An 18,280-nucleotide genomic window follows, 5' to 3' on the forward strand; every position below is an offset into this window, starting at 1 on the left:
CAGGCTACAATTCCTCTTCCATGAATCCCAAATGACCGGAGGGAAATCTTAGCCGTGACCCATTCAACGCTGTAAGAGTTTGCGGCGACGATACACGATCCTCCGACGAGATTTCTTCAAAACTTCTTTGCCCATTATTTCGAGCACGGTAGCGCCCGGTAGCCCGCTATATCATTTCCTAAACAATTATCATCAAGCAGGTGCACAAAGACCGTGGGAGGGAAGGATGTTGCCTCCGTTTTGAACTCACTTTTCAGGAACGTTCTTTTGTTTTAATAATTTTATTACTTCCTTCGCTAGCCATTACGCTAGTACCGCAATGAACACGGAAACTCGGTAATTAATTTTCTAGGATTAATCATTAGACACGGGTTAGCGTATCCGCAAACTGTGAGTTCATCACTTAACTTTTAATAACTCGCTCCGAAATTATCCTCGGACCTTTTATTATTTAATTTTGTGATTTACGCGTTCAGTGATTCTTATATGTACCTCCAAAAAGATGAATTGCGATTCCCACTTGCCTGAAAGCTTAGCTTCATGAATAATAATAATTGAATGAATCACGAAAATAATATCTCTTCATATCTCATCATGTAATCTCGTCCATTACGTAGGTAGAAAATGGGTAGATAAGGATACAAATATTGGACGAGTCTTTTTATTTTAGCGAGAGCAATGTTAAAGATGTTGTCTATGCAAATAATACTCTATGATTATGAGTAAAGTTTACAAATAAAGGATGACATCTTTCACATTATTTCCAAAAATTATTTCAGTAAATCATAGCAAAATTATCAATAAAAAAAAGTCATGAAATGATACGAATAACTACAAAAAAATAGAAAAAAAGAGGAAACAATGCACTATTAACATATACCATGGTGAAACGTGCTTCCTCGCGTGTATCGGTTTTCCGAGTGAAGACAAATATCAGAATAGCCAAAAATCGTAAACGAATGGTTCATACACCACTAAACGCTCTAATTTGGGCTATGGAAGCCTTGCACGGCCGTAGCCAAGGGGTTCGTATACAAAGGATACGATCCCTAATAAAGAAAAACTTCATACTACCTTGCAGACGAAAAGAGGCTAATAAGAAAATCAACATGGTCGTATCGTTTGCCGTACAGTTTGGAATTCTTGGAAAACATAACAACTTGTATTATTTGAGACCAAAGGACCTGTTTGCGAGTTCCGAGGAAAGCATTAAGCTTTCGCTGTGGCCGAATCACGTCTGTGTATGATTGACAAAATGATGTTAATTTTGATGTCGTCATTGTAAAATTCTGCAAATAAAGCGTATTATGCCTTGTAAACAGTGAAATTTTTCATTTGGTTACCTGTATTCATTTAATTTGCATTTAGATCGTGTTGAGTGGTGTCGTCACAGTTGGTGCGGTTGACCGAGGCCGTCTGTTTGCGCTGCTTACTTTGTGCCTGTGAAAACCCACACTCGGTGCGACCTTGTGTCGTTTGAATAATGGGCGAAGGGCATTTCTGAAAAAAGTTATTTCAACCCTCATTTCGTCTTGAAAGTAAATACGAGTTACATATAACGCGCGATATTTTTGCAACGTAAAGCAATTTGTTGGTTGTATAGCTTCAATTTATTTTTAATAACATCTACTGAGGCATCTCAATATCAACTTTTAATAAAAGAACAATATTGAATAACCTTTCAGGTAATATGAACAAAAAACATTTTAGGAGTCATGGACTATCTGGTTAGCAGATTATTAAACAATATTAATAAATTCGAATATATTCACTGTTGTTCGTATTAAAACTATGAAATCTTGATGCAGGTTCCTGAGTGTGAAAAAGTGGCTACTACGCAAGAAGCACCAGATCGAGCTGGCTCGCAAGCGCGGCTGGAAGGGCTACTGGGTGTGTCTGAAAGGCACCACGCTGCTGTTCTACCCGTGCGACTCACGCGAGGGCCGCTCCGTCGAGGCGGCGCCCAAGCATCTCATCATCGTCGACGGTGCCATAATGCAGCCCATCCCCGAACACCCCAAGCGTGATTACATATTCTGTCTGAGCACAGCTTTCGGCGACGCTTACTTATTCCAAGCGCCGTGCCAAGTTCGTATTTTTCCCCCTATTAACTTTAATATTATCTTATGCAAATTCTCACAAAACATTTCACTCCGATATTTTGTTTCGTAGGTGGAGCTCGAGAACTGGGTGAACAGCATACATAGTGCATGCGCGGCAGCGTTCGCGCGCCACCGCGGCAAGACCGGGACGCTTCACCTGCTGCAGGAAGAGATTTACCGCCTCGAGAAAGCAATCGAGTCTGTAAGTACAGCTATTTCCTACTAAATGAGCCCACACGCTAGCTTAGCGTTAAATGTTATTTCAGTGCAAAGTTTAATGCGCCAGTAGGTAATATCGCGCTGAACAAAGGAAATATGCTGAAATAAAGCGGACTCACCTAGATATTATGCCCCCGTCTAACTGTGCATCGCATCGGCCTGAACCAACAGAAGCATTGTTTGACTGGCACGAATCTCTAACTATCTTCGTAAACCGATCCCTACCTTGCTTGCATTCAGCTTTAAGCGGAGCAGCACAAGGGTCATTTTTAAATACAGCTCGCATCTCATTGCTCGCTTGAACCTTCAAGTGTACATACAACGTTGCGAAGCGAAAATCATTTCCCATTTATGCAGATAAATTTATTGCTTGTGCCGCGCTCGTCGTGAATATGTTTAATGTCGAAACTTCTTTTTACTTTCTCGCTCACCATAAATTGCCGTCTACCGAGGATGCATTTAAATGATATTTGCAATATGTGCCGGGAAATGAAGGTTTTTTCACATGATGAACAAATAAATTATCTCCAGTTGTAAAACGATGTGTACACGTTACGTAGGATAAAAGTTCCTATTACTTACTCTCATTTCACGAAAATTTCCTGTGAAACCTCTACAGACAATTAGGAAATGATATGAGACTGCGTTCTCGGAAATATATTTTTGGGAATAGGCTTTTTTATAACCTCATACTGCAAATTGTGCTCAATAAAGTGTCTGCAATAAACGTCATATCTAAGATTTCGGTAGGAATGGTTGATCAATACAAGTTGAGTACAATAGATACGTGAATTCTAGTAGGTAAAACTTCAAACATTTCTTGGATTTCTTGGAAATACAAATTTGCGTTTATCAATTTGAGTAACTTGCTTCTATTTTAATGAAATTATGTCTTTACTACGAAACTGTGTAAGTGCCTCGTAGATATTTGAAACAATAAAGCGCACATAACATTGAGTTTACGAGCTTGATGCTAGTTGTACTTGGAACTAACTTGGAGGAGTAAATATATTACAATTGCTGGTACATAGTGGAACAGGATATAGACATGTGATAGTGAAGGGAAATGCGGTGCGGAGGCGCGGGAAGGGTGCGGTCGAAGCGTTCCTCGTGTAAATCGTGCCAATTTCTGACCCGCACCGGGCGACCGCAACACGCATCAAAGCCTTTGTGGCAGCTCCGCACTACATACTAGCCACATTCGAATATGTGCTCTAATTTGCAGCAGCTGGGTATTTGCGATTAACTGTATGTAAATACGCGAACATTGCGAATTCAAACCGTAAACGGTACTAAAGTACGTGAACCGCCAATTGTGTTTGGTGCCACAGCAAAATATTTCGAATAACATTTGGTGCAACAGTGGAGTATTTAGTTAGGAAAGCTTTGTATTATTAGTTTTAAACAACACTTATTGTTATTTGAGGCTCTACATTTGAATGTTAAAATATATTATCCTCTTTGGTAATGTGAAATATTCAAAATGTAATTAAAGGGGTAGGCATGTGAACGAGAGTTGGAACAATCTATTTTATCAGTGCGATAGTTATCGTCAGGTGGGAGCGCGTTATTAATATTCATGGCACACGTCACCCCTGTGGCGAGATCAGGGACCGCGTACTATTCAAGTTACACCACACGCAACACCATTATGTAAAACTTTCAAGATTTTAAACCACATTCAAATTGAATTTTTCATACGTTTTTATTGAGTCTTTTTATACATTGCAACAACTAGTTAGTAATGTGTTTCTGAAGATTGCTTTTAAATAAGGTCAAGTCAGTTACTTTTTGCTAAACGTTAAAACACGAAATTACTATGGATTTTTTGAAAAAGCAACCTGTGACGTCATAGAAATACGTGACAAATGTCGCACTTATTATTACATATTTATTTATTCAAATTCATAAATCAGTTAAATAGAAAAAAGAATCGTTTTTGTTACCTTTAGATTTGTCTTTATTTAGTAATCAGAATTTAATAATTTATCTTTGACTTAGGGAAGTACCCAATTGAATGAAGTTTTTCATCGAGCAGGTAGGTATGAGTTTGAAGATCCAGTCTCATAAGTTATGTATTTTACGTAAAAATATATATTATACATATAATAGTAACTTTTTTGTTCAGGCATCACAAATAATATTTATTGCATTGCAATAAAATATTTGCTAGTCAGCGATTTTATATTACAATTCATCATAGTTATTTTCGGGGACTGATTCACGGTAATAGTATAATAATAAATAAGGATTAGGTTCGGAAGACCTTGGGCTTGTGCCAACGATGATAATGTTGTATTGAGGAAATAAACATTTATTGGGCCTTGGAACAAAGGATGCCACATAACATTTGGTTGTCCTTTTTGTATGACCATGGAGGATTATTTTTATGATTATATTTTCTTATTTAATGAGGGACTTTTCTATCGGCGTTCCCCAAAAACAGAATAGATGGCGCTGTTAAGATTTTTCTTCGTTCAAACTTCTAATTTCATGGAAAACAGACATATGCATTTTTTATCTTTTTTTTTTATTTTTGGGTATAAATGATGACCCTTTTTATTACACCAAGATACAATTACAACTTCAACCCATTATTATTCTGATCAAAATAAAGATAAGCAATATAGGTAGCAACATCATTCTATACATAATGTGATCCAAATATCAATCAACAATTAGTTTTATATATGCTTCTGCCATTACATTACATTTTTGAATAATTATGTACCCCAGCAATGAGAAAATAGGTAATTATCACGTTAAAAGTGAACAACGCTATGTATTATGTGTTTGGGGAACGTCGTCGATCGACGTCGATGTACGTTTACGTGTACGTTTTTTTTTTTGACGTGACTTATTGTAGATTTGCCGCAGATGGCATTAACTACTTGGCCGGACAAAGATGTAATGTACGGTACAAACAACAGAGCTGCTAACATTGTAATAAATATCATATTTTTCATCCATCAAATAATGTTTTGCTTTATCAACAAAAAATAAGCAACAAGTAACAAAACAATAAGTGGATACATATAACAATAACAAGTGACAAAGCAATAAGTAGATTTTAGTTCAACAGCCTCTTCTAACTCGATTTATTTGAAAACGGAAACAATGTTGCTGCAAGCAAATGTAAACTTTGTAATCGAGCAGTTAAGCAAAATTTTCTGTGCTGATATGATTCTGAGGTAATAAATAAGTATGTGCGGCAAAACTGACAAACCTTTTCGGACAGTGACTGTACCTAGCTTTCCATCCGCGATTTGGTCCGTGTGGATTTTTAACATTGTTTAATATTGTGTCTAGAAATCCGAGCTTTAAGTGAATCCTTCCTTGAGTCTCAATCTAGCACAACATTCTAAATTTAATTTAATTTTTTCTGTGTGAATCTGTTTTGTATGTTGTGTGCAATAAAGTATATTTGATTTGAAAGAACAACAGATAGACAGAAGGACACATTTTCGCATTTATAATATTAGCTTTATTATTATTCAGAAAAAGATACAATTATATTGCTTTAACGCTTCTGAACTTATTTGCTACAATCGTGAGTCTTATCCCCATAAAACACCTGTTTGTTACTATGTACACACAACACTTACCAGGACCACAAGCTGAAGCACATGGCGGACCTGCAGCAGTCGGTGGTCTCCGATCCGGACACTCGTGCGCAGCTGTCCGTGCAGATGCTGCAGTGGGAAGAGAACCTCGAGCGGCTACACTGTGAGCAGTTCCGCCTGCGCTGCTATATGGCTAGCCTGCAGAGCGGAGAGTTGCCTAACCCTAAGGTAATTATCTTTTTCTAAAATGAGTTTTTTTTAATTTGTAGTTCCATCAAACTACTACTGTGTTTATTACGTTTCATCAGACGATAAGGCAATTTAAGTCGTTGGTCCCGGTTACTAGTTACTAATGTAGCCATTACAAGAACCATGTCAGGGCCCTTTGGCGGCTCAATAATAACCCTGACAGCAGGGTTGCTCAGGTTTGCCATACCCCTCACAACACACTCGATAGACGAAGATCACTGCGCTTGAATTAAACGGAATAAGTATCATTATTAGAGAGAATATGGAAATCGCTCAAGATATTGGATTTCCGCTGCAATTTCCAAATGTGAAAAGATGATGATGTGTTCGTCCGTTAACAATCCGCCAGCACGCGTCTAGTTACATCACACACACTCATAACATGAAAAATCATTCGGTGGGTAAATCAAAATGGAATAGCGAAATGGAAATCCAAATCACGGGGGATTTCGCCAAGCTGACAAAGAAAGGTAACGACTGCGAACGGATTTCTGTTTTCTATATTTATTTCCTAGATAATAGGAAGTCGCTAGTGAGTCGGTTATTATTCGATGATAAGACGGGAATGCGAAAAGTCAAGGGACTTGACAGAGAAAGGAAATTTGTTGGCTCCGTTGTCAAATTGATAGTTCCGCTGACCGAAGGCAGTCATGCGGGGCCAGCCGGGGTCAGCGCAGAATCTGTAACGTCATGACCCATGTCACGTTATACAAATTACTATCCTATACAGAACGAATGAAAACGTCAACAATATCACACTATAAATGAAACCGTGTTCATGTTTGTTTCAACTTGCGCCTTCCGAGCTCGAACACAAACGCTGCATTTGTTTTATGCAGTGATATTAAATTCTTGGTAATGTGGACAGCGAATTTCCGGCGAACAGTTTAATATTTTGTATTAAAGTACATAGTTCTATTGAACGTTGCGGGAAATGCTTTGTATAAAGTATTAGATGTGAGGACAAAATACACAGAATGCTTTGAACTACTTATCTTTCGTTATGTCGTAAAAACATTATAAATTGTATAGTTTCTATACACGACGGATTATTATAATATGGGCGGTGGGTTATAACGTATGACTCATGATATATATCTTAGTATTTCGAGAGTGATTGAGATGTCTTCTAATTACTTATAGCTCTGCACACCTCATTAGTGATTATGAGCGTGAGAGTGAGAGACTAGTGAGGAGTGTAACGGGATCAGCACATGACACATAGTGTAGCTAACACGCTAGCCCTGGCTTAACGAGAACTGTGGGTTCTAATCTCGTACGAGTCAGATTTTCTTTTCTAGCCTTAGATGTCTCAGTGCTGGAGAAAGCCTCCTCTTCCTTTTCCTCCCTTCTCGAGTTTCTGTCTAGTGGTGTCCCACTAGACAGGCTGGAAAAAGATATCTCGAGGCAACATTGGAGCAATTCACCTAAAAAACTAAATATTACTTTTATTTACAAATGTCAAATTGCAATGTAGCTTTTTAAATGAATTACTCTGATGTGGCTTGTTTAGACCTCCTTTTGGTGTAACGGGGTTTGTTTTGGTGCAGTCGTTGTTGACCCACGTGTCTCGCGGCACGAAGAGCACGCTGAACAAGCTGGGTGTGTTCACGGTGTCGTCGTTCCACGCGTTCATCTGCGCACGCTCGCCATCCCTGCTCAACAACCTGCTGGCTGGCCGGGGAGCCACCAAGCGCAGGGCGCCCAACCTCTCGCGCTCCAACTCTGGATCCAGTCGGCGGTCCATGCAGGTTAGTGTCGTTCTTATGTCAGACTGTTCTCTATAATGGTGCCTTATAGCAAAAACTACGTAGACGACTTTCTAATAAATCTAATTCCTATGTGATTTTAAGAATAGAATAGAAATAGTTTATTATAAAAGGACGCCACACACAAAATCAAGACAATAACATCATTTAAATTTATCACAAAAGAATTACAAGAAAAAGCAAAACGGATGTTCGTCGAAATGATCATAAGGTCGTGGTGGACGTCCTGAGATAAAAGGGCGTGAAGCACGGCTGGTATTATGTGGACCCTGTTGGGTGAGGCACGAACCCGAATAATACCAAATTACTTAAATAGAATTAGAGTGTACATAAACAAATATTATCCCAAAAATGTATACATAAATACTTATTTTCTTTAACAAAACCTCGATTTCTTTCAATTATTTTCCATCCAGGTAAAAAGTGGGACCACAGTCGCTTACATGGTTTTCACTATAGGGCAACGGTGACTATATTTTCTATGGCTGACTATATTAAATTTATACGCTATGACTGACTAGTTTCTAACATTTTGTAAAGCAATGGGAAACAGTAGTTCGCGATAGGTCACATTTCGCTAAAGAAAAATATTTGCTGACACACCGGGCGGAAAGTGGAGGTGCGGCAAACCAAGTGCTTAACTGGAACATGACGTAAGCCTTTAGTCAAGATTTGGAACGGAATGTTCGTAATAGAGCTGCAGAGTAGTGACACGCTTACTTTTCTTTCTTATTTCTACATGACTACGTTTTTAACCATAGTAAATCTAGCCAATTCTTTCTATTTAGCCTAAGTACTATTTATTTGTATTACGTGTCATAACGTGTTATAGCAAATCCTTTTAAGGTGCATCAAACGTTACCTGCGACGTAATAGAACGTACGTTCTTTTGTTCCTAAATGATGTAATAGCTACTTAAGAGGTCTACCTAAAATTTTAAAGATCAAGTTTCTTACTTGTCCATATCATATTTATTAACACAAAGTTTATATAGCGCCCCACTTTTATTCACACGTTTCTTACTGTTTATGACAAATACTCGGGACTCTCGCGATTTCGTTTCGATCGATCATAAACTTGACGCATTAGTAAGCAATACGCATAAGCACTTAAAGTATTAATGCCATATTGACTACATTAACATCATGTGTGTACTTAGGTGACAGTCGAGAATTATACGATAAACTCCATAAGATATCGATAACGGAAAACGCGCGGAAATGTGCTACCAGTGACTAATGGACCTTTCCATCTACCATTAATCATAGGGTCCCATTAACAGCAACGTTATTTTTGAGCATATCCGACTACCAGTCTCAAACTTGGTGATTATCGAAGTTACATACACGTGTTCAAAACAGATTCGATATTAAGATGGCATATTCTAACACGAAATAGGGGCATTCACATTACAAAATTTCCCTCAATTCCAAAGTTGAATTTTCCATAAGTTTCAATCGCGATCCAATTTTGAAAACTCCATTTTAATCGCGATGTAGCGACTAAAAATATTTTGCGTGCGAAGTATCGAGTTCCAAGTCCCGCAGGACCGGATGTGGCGGTGAGCAAGCGGCTTCACATCTGCAGATACGTGAAAAATGTACCTCCCTGCGAGGGAATACGTTCCATACGGTAATAAGATACGTCTTATTACTCTCGTAAATTAAAGATTGAAATTTCACGCAGAATTTAATACGACTTTCTTTTTATTATTTTATTTTTGTCATATTTTTTTGTGTCTATTAAAATAGACGTGGATAAAGTTAATATACTTTTACATATTTGTAATGTTCATTTATTATACTACTCATTATTTTTGGTGGTTTGTCATACTTACTTGTCAGTTAAAAACCGGCCTCAATATAGAAATTCCGTAGTGGCGTGCAGCCCAACTTGACAAGACCCTAATATACACCGTCACGAAAAAAGACTATTACTTTCCTCCGGTTGCCTTGATTGCCTTTCATTAAGCACTCGCTCTTGTTTCTTCAACAAATTGTAGCTAATTGTTATAAATAGATTGATTAAGTCTCTATTTTATGAGTTCAAGTGTTCTTTGTTAATTCTATCTAGGACATCTTTTAGACTGATTCAAAAAACAAAAGTTAATGATTCTGAGCCCAGCCGTGGGACGTATATAGGCTGTTTATGTTATGTTATGTAATGATTCTATACTTTGCCTAAAATAATAATGTACCTACACTTAAAGGTATTATACATCATTATAATATCAAAACAAGTTAGAGAGAAACATAATGCTCTTTTAATGTCTACTTGACCGAGGATACACAGGAACGTACAGGTATTCCACTGACTTTTTTTGACTTAAAAGTCAATTTCAATTTCAAATTAATTTCAAACACCACCTAGTCGTCTCTTCTATTTGGCAAAAAGCAAAATCCTAAGAGAAAATGTATAAATTAAAATAGAGGGACCCTCGATAGTGACTGATGGATGACGCGGTGGATGAAGTAATCCCATGCGGGCAAATCCATGAATATTAACTCTTCTTTGTCCTCTACTTCACATTTTCCCGTAAAATTCTTTCTACTGGGTTAGAAATTGTACAATGTCACGAATTTAATACTTTACAGTGCTTCGTAGAAACGTCCATTGTAATAAAAAGATATCGCGCCCTCATTTTATTCATTACACATTAATTTTACCGAATGAATTAAAGTGCAACTTTGTAAGCTTCAACTTCGCCCTATCAAAAGCTAAAACGCGCATTATAATAGCCACCTAAATGTTAAAAGAGACAGAATTACATTATACCAATTTAGGTTATTACACCCATGCTCGCGTGTTAAAATGGGTGTGAAATGAGCAACTCTTTACTTTACAACATAATTTTACTCGTGTATTCTAACAAATCTGCATACCTATAACTTATTCTTCACTCTGGGGCGAGGTAATTAGTTGCCGCGTGAAGTCACTCAGAAAAGGCAAACAATACAACGAGTTCGATTATGCTAATTATGTATCAAAACAAAACTCAGCATACTTACTACTTGTAATGCCAAAGGCTGTTTGAAAGGAAGTGTCGATCGAGTCAAAGCAGTACGCGGCACTGCCACGCCCCGAGCAAATTGTATCTCGGCTTTTAGGACTCCGATCCCTGAGGATCATTCATTATGTCGTGTCGAAGCGGCCGTTTGACCGTTTAGGTATTAATTCACAAATTTACAACCAAATATTTGGTTGATGTTCGAAATTCGCACAAGACACGGTACATCAAAGCATGCGAAACAAAATTTAAAAAGCAGTGTACAATTTTCTATGGTATATATGGTAAAAAACTTACAATGAAACTTTCTTTAAATCTCCCTCTGTGTAACCGGGGTTTTTTTTATGAACTTGGAAGTATTAAGAGGAGGAGTCTTATTAGGAGAGGCAAGTTGTTTAATTTACGTGGAATATAAGATTAGTAGAGTAGAGAATGAAGTGGGGTAATCTATTAATTAAAGGGAAGGTTGTTAGTGGCGTCGGGCGCTCGACTAGGGTTGGCCTGTGTCGTGTTTGGGTAAATGTATGGTTTCGGACAGATGTCACGAGACGAGGGCGAGGCGGCGGTGCGTGTGTCGTTGCCTGAGGGCACGACGGCGACGGTTGGCGTGCGCGAAGGCATGTCTGTTGAAGAGTTCCTGGCGTCGGCATGCGCGCGCCGCACGCTGAACCCACTCGAACACTTCGTGCGCGTCAAGAAACGCCGCGACATGGAAGACCACAACTACTTCGTGCCACACCGCAGCGACCTCATCGAAACCTACGTGAGTACGCTACACCATATTTATAAGCGTTCCCCGCACCACACATCGTCTTAGCATCTTAATTTATATTAAACACAAATATCTATGGAATTTGCTGAGTGTCAACTATTTATAAACACAATGTTACTCAGGCATAACGTAAATTTTCTATACGAGTGCTTCCATATTTCCGACAAATTAATGCTACCTACGCTTTTGTATGACACTTGTACGTTGCTACAGCTTTTGTGAGGAGGCTACTTTGAGTAAACATTTTTATATTACTTACATAATATTTTGTGGATATGTATTTAAAATCGCTATTTTGTTTAAAGGATATCGCAAAAATATATTCTATTCAAACAACACCAGTAAGTAATTTAGTTAATGATGTTCCCTTGTCTTCAGCGACCCACCGGAACAATTTATTTTAAAAAACTTACAAAATTTACATTTTCATGAGGAAACAGGAAGTGAGGCGTTGCGTTCCTTGATAGCGCTTGTAAAATTATTCTGATACCAGAGTGACACGGTGCAAAACGTGGGCTTGTTTTTAATTAAATTGTTCCGGACTCTCTAACAGTAGAGAACAGACTGAATGTAGAAATAATATAGAAAAAGTGTTTTGTGACCGTGGTTCCGGTGAGTAGGGTCTGACAGCAAAGCGCGCATATTCCGTCACTGATTTTATTCACATACTGCGAGCCGCGGGACCTTTCACACACTTGTCACATTCGCTCTGATCAGATGTTTTATTAACGTTACATCTATAAATAATTCCCTTTTCTGCCGGAATACCAAAATTTCTAACTATCATCGTACACGTACAATGGCTAAACTTTGACCAGTCTTATGAATTAATTAAAATTAATTAGTCCGGGGTTTTGAATCGCCATCCGATTTAAATAAATGCTGAACGGTGTAAGGTTTAAAACGTTTTTGCATAGGCACAACGCTGCCCTTATTGTGATTGAGGTCAGACAGGACCTTACTTAAGTACATCGGAGTATTTTTAACTGTATCCCTCACTTTTGTATTCGATGAGCAATATTACAAATAGAAAATATGGCGGCATTACAAATTTTGTAACTTTATTAGACCAGAAACAAAATGGAAATATTTATCGTATGTATTTGAGGAAAGGAAACACATTTGTAGTGTAGACGCTACATCGAAGTGAATACGAATAAGCCCAGTAATGTAAATTGACTGCGAATGCGAGTGGAGATCCGGCGGTAACTGTAGTGAATCCCCAACATATATTCTCGTCTGGGTATATGTGTCCCTCTCACAAACTGTCATCTTATCTTCCATGTAATCATGACTATGTCTCGCATTCACATTTCACGCCGCTGTCGCTGCGTCCCATCTTTATGGCCCGTTTAAAACAGCTTCTACGATATTTCTTGGAGCGACTCACGAAACTTTCGTAAAAATTCCTTTGAAAAACATCATGAAAATATTTACGCTGGAACTTGTTTTTCAGGATTTTTACTCCAGTTTATTACACGGTTCAGTTAATTAGTACCTAAACTTTATAAGATCGTAAACGTTTTCTCTTTCGATTTTTCGTCATAGTTGCATACACACGAAGTGGTGGAAGTGTGTGCAAAGATCCTGTATCAAGTGGAGCTGCAGCGGTCGACGCTGGAGCAGATGTGGGGCTTCAGCGTGGAGGCCGAGCTTATCGAGAACGCCGAGCGACAGGACGAGCTGTGCTGCTACGTCAGCCGCGTCGAGGACAAGAGCGTCGCCATGCAGAACGGTAACCATTGCTATACCTACCTACTCAAACACTTATATACCTACATTTAACAGTACCTACAGTTCGCTTTGTTTTGACTTCCCTTTTTAATCCGCATCGGATTTTTTCCATTAATACTCCCTTGCAAAAAGTACAAATAAACATTGGAGTTCCGATTGTTTTCTGTGCCAGGCATAATCAAAGGCGACGAGATAATGGTGATCAACGGAGCGATCGTATCTGACCTAGATATGATGTACTTGGAGAGCGTGCTGCAAGAGGAACTCTCCCTCGTCATGATGATGAGGTGAGAATTTCGTTTTAACTTTTTGATTTTTCATGTGAATGCAAATCCGCCGATCGTCACCCGAGTTAACAGCTGCTCATTAATCAAGCGAAGCTCGCGCGTCGAATTCGTTTACATCGAATTAGAATATTCACTGCAGCAGAAGGGAAATTGTGACTAAAAATGTTTCGTAGGCCATTTTGTTTTTTTAAGTATGGTAGGTAGCTAGGAAACGGGAAGTCGGGCGCCGTAGTAGCACTTAATAAAACGGAAGCTGAAGTGCGGCAGTGTGCCGAGGCCGGGCGGAGGTCTGTTCATCGGCGTTTCCCGCCCTCATACACCTGACCTTTCGCGGCCGCGACGAGTTTACTGAAGCGCTCGCTGCGACCTACATACTCCCTCGCCTGCACCCTGCGCCCTACGCCCTGCGGCCCTCAGTCTCCTATTGTGAGCCTCGCAATTGAGCTTCTCGACGTTCCCGCGCGGTGTGAATTAATGTTCCCGAACAAATGTCATCTCGAAAGTACTCGTTACATGATATCATTGTTGTAAGTTTTATCTTGCCCCGTGCACATGATAAAGCCGTTCCGGTCCTAAGACATCCGCCGTTATTCTCCTGTTGCGTTGGTTGTGCTATTAGTCATAAACTTTACGGGAATAAATTAGGGAACTTAGACATTCATAATTCAAAATGTTTGTTCTTCGCCTTAGAAACAATGAAAGTATATTTTAGTTACTCAATTATAAAACATCATATTTATTGTTATTGAAAAGTTTACCTATGAAACACTCTTATCTACTTACTTTTAAACAACACGTTCACAGTTCTCAATAAACGGGTGCTTACTATAATCACTCCTTATATAATAACAAGAAACAGTAAACATTTAGTACAACAAAAGTTATTTCAAAAACCGAGCGTAAACGTATTCAGTGCTGTTTTCGGGAGAGTGTACTCGCGATCTTTTCGAGACACGCGACGCATGCAAATTTTATTTGGAGTCGGCATCGTGAGCAGATGTTAAGCAATTGGGAGAGATGACTGGAGCAAAGATAAACTACAAAATGCTAATTTAGAAAAATGAATCACTCTCAGATGACCAAAACTCGATCTCGACTCGACTCGGAACAGAAGGCCTATCCAAGTTGTATATATAACTATGCATATAATCTTAACCCGCCGGAATAAAATTAACACATTACATGAAGGACGATGTGTACATCACGGCGTCCCTTTCGATTCTTTCCATTCGTGCGAGGGTTACGAAATCGGAGCCTTTGCATCCAATTTTATTATCGGGAAAGTTTCACATGACGTTGTACGAAGGTGGCATAGTAAATTGATTTTAAGCAATTTTCATGTGTGCCAGGTCGTCGCGGACGGAGCCGCCAGAGCTGAGCGGCATGATGCGCGCAGCCACCGACGACATAATCGATTCGCTGGTGTGCCCGCCGCCGCCGAGCGAGCCGCCCGCCATCTCCGACGACATGATATCCGGCCTCATCGTGCCGGCACCTGCCTGGAGTAAGTCCCTCTTCCTATATTGTTACATTCCCTACTTCGTCCTACAACTTTACTTGTACACAATCGATTTGCTGGTGTACCCGCCCCGCCGAGCGATCCGTCCGCCATCTCCAACATGATACCCGGCCTCATCGGCGCCTGCTTGGAGTAAGTATTTATATACACATACCTAAACTCATCTCCATCATCCCTAATGGATGGACTAAGCCACAAGTCAATAAGACAACCCTCAACCATTCATGATATTCGTTTCAAAATACTCGTAATACGATGAACAGAAAAGTAAGTTAAAGTAGTTCCTTGACATACATTTGCCCGACAATTTAACTTCTAGTCGTTTAAGCGTATCAGCACATCGTATCGCATACAGAAGTATGCGTAATAGCTGGATGGTTATTTTTAGCATCAGCTACACAAGCTACAAATTATGCAGGTTATGTCTAGTTACTTTTAGCCAGCTAACGTGCTCTATCTATAACTACACATGGCATTATATATTCTTCCTTCTAGATACCTAGCGGTATGCTTAATCCGTTAATACATTCTTTAGTATACGCAACTTTAAAAACTACTCTTCGAAATCTCTTCGAAGTTCGTAAATAGTTCGAAATTCGAACTATCACATGTCATGTGCAAATAATTTCAAAAAGCCTCAAAGTGGTTGACTCTCCGTCGAGATTGTAAGTACATTTTAGATGTAACAGCTTTATATCTAGCCAGTCCGCGCTCGAAGCTCGACATAAGCTACCAGTTTGCCGACGATCATTCAATTACCTTGTTCAACCGTTTTATCTAGACCACGGACCCTGTGGCTATTGACTATCGACTCTTTACAACTTACTTGTAATTTTGAATATTCCTATCTCGAATATTTCATCCCGTTACATGAGTGATTTTGGCATTAAGTATATATCTAACCCTGAATAAAAGATTTTATCTATCTATCTATTTATTATCTTTCGACACACGTTTATATCACGGGTATACATATTACAAGGAACGTGCAAGGTCTCACTGAATATGAGAACAATGGGAAGAGCATTTTCTGTCATCATTATCCCTGACGATATTCTATGATATTTTTATCGGATTGTTCCACCCTCTCGGCGTTAACGCTGTAATGAATTCTCTAATTAATTCCGAGTGCTACATTCTCGTTTGTTGTTCTATTTATTTTACAGCTGATTTAATTAATTCATACCTAGTACACAGATAAATATGTTATATCTAACTAATATTATAAATGTGAAAGTTTGTGAGTATGGATGTTTGGATGTTTGTTACTCTTTCATGCAAAATCTACTGAATGGATTTTAATGAAACTTTACAATAATGTAACTTATACATCGGAATAATACGCAGGCTTTACCAATTTAAAAAAAAGAACAGATTTTTTTACCGCGGAAACCGTCATCCACGCGGACGAAGTCGCAGGTGGCCGATAGTTTATGATAATACTGAAGGTTGATTTACCTTGCCAAAACAAGCAATCACAATTTCACTTTCATTAATTTTAGTCTCTTCAAATCCTGTCGTAAGTTGCTGCTTACACTGTATAAATCTTAGTCCATTAAAGCATCCAGGCAGATTGACATCATCATTCATTTTCATTCCGCATCGGCCGCTTAAAAAGCAACTCTTCAATCTTCCACCGCAATACTTGGCATCGTTCCTGGCCGAACATCTATCGAATCGGAATTGTGGCTGTAAGCCAGTAATATTTTGTGCATTCCACATTAAAAAAATATCTGGCTCCGGTGTTTGCGGATTATTGATCGTTGTTATATCGTTTCTGTTTATAGCGCTTACCCCTGCTTAGCGTCCTTCGTACTTATACGTAAGTTTTATGATTCGCTGGCACATTGTTGCAGTGTCTTGAGCAATTAAAATAAGCAAACTTTGATAATGAGTACATATCGCTGGGAACGTGATTATTAATACGGTGTTGTCAATAATTACTTGGCGTAATTACGTTAGTTATAATCACGTGCTATCAAAATAAGATAAAAACCTGAATTATGAAAGTAAATTTAAGAAAACAAAAATAAACAGCACTGGAAAATGTCCCCAAAATTTCTAATTCTAATGTCTAGCAGCTTTTATTTCTCCAACGTAATTTAGTCGGTTAAATTTGTTTAGTAGCGTTATAAATTTTACTCAGGGAGAGTCAGAATGAGTTTCCTTATGAAATAAATAAAATTCTGAGTAATTCTGCTGCAAAGCCTTTTTCATCTCTTTGAGCCTTTATTTGTAGCTGTCAGTTTTACTGCGATGGTCATTATGTACAGCAACTGATCCGAAATTCACCACGCTCTTGTAACGCTGGCAATGATTTATTTCAGCGGTCGTATTCCTGCAACATAAGAGGCAATTATGTCGACGTATTGACTCGACGTGTAGTTGTTGTTTTATGACAGCTATATCAGCGGTGGGGATGATTGGGGATGGCTGGGGACGACGGGGACGACGGGGATGGCGGGGACGGCTCGCGACCGACCACGGGACAATGCCACCGCCCGCCACCGCAAACACGATATTTATTATGACATTTGCGCCTAACGAGACTCCTATTTTGCCCTCTTCTAATGATGCGTATTCGATATGTGAATCGAAAAAAGCCCTCAGTTTTTCCCTTTCCATTATTCTTTTGTGCAAAACTCGCAGTATATTTCATTTTGCTATCCAGATGTGGCAAACAATTTCGTACACGCAATGCTATTGCAAAAATTGTTTAATAAAAATATTCCAGAAACTCGCGATCACATAATGCTTCGTTGGTGTGATCCAATTAGTTGGCTTCAATCTGTATAGAAAGGGTTCGTTAGAAAATATCGGACTGTCGAACGGACCAAACGGAGAGCACTCTGTAAACTGTTGTCGGAACTAATTTTAAAACAGAAACAACCGGCGGCGGTGGTCGCGGGCGGCGGCGGATAAAGGTCGTGACCCAGCCCCCGGGTGTTTGTCGGCCCCGCTGCCCGCTGTTGACTCAAACCCACCAAAAACTCATTGTGCGACTTCTTGTCATAAAGCCTCTACATGAAAGTTCACGAACATCGTAATTTCCTCCGATG

The 18,280-nt window shown here is 39.1% G+C and overlaps 1 protein-coding gene across 11 annotated transcripts in view; it reads left to right on the forward strand.

Annotated features, from left to right (window-relative positions):
- Positions 1-18,280, forward strand: part of LOC126366721 (protein still life, isoform SIF type 1) — a 95,563-nt gene that overhangs the window by 61,580 nt on the left and 15,703 nt on the right. For all 11 annotated transcript variants that reach the window (XM_050009931.1, XM_050009928.1, XM_050009925.1 and 8 more), the window contains 8 exons: positions 1,809-2,088; positions 2,173-2,304; positions 5,930-6,112; positions 7,684-7,884; positions 11,448-11,672; positions 13,230-13,416; positions 13,588-13,702; positions 15,052-15,206. In XM_050009931.1, coding sequence (XP_049865888.1) covers positions 1,809-2,088; positions 2,173-2,304; positions 5,930-6,112; positions 7,684-7,884; positions 11,448-11,672; positions 13,230-13,416; positions 13,588-13,702; positions 15,052-15,206 — 1,478 coding nt within the window. The remainder of the gene's footprint in view (positions 1-1,808; positions 2,089-2,172; positions 2,305-5,929; positions 6,113-7,683; positions 7,885-11,447; positions 11,673-13,229; positions 13,417-13,587; positions 13,703-15,051; positions 15,207-18,280) is intronic.

Source organism: Pectinophora gossypiella, chromosome 5 (genome assembly GCF_024362695.1).
Source record: "Pectinophora gossypiella chromosome 5, ilPecGoss1.1, whole genome shotgun sequence".
Lineage (NCBI taxonomy): Eukaryota > Metazoa > Arthropoda > Insecta > Lepidoptera > Gelechiidae > Pectinophora > Pectinophora gossypiella.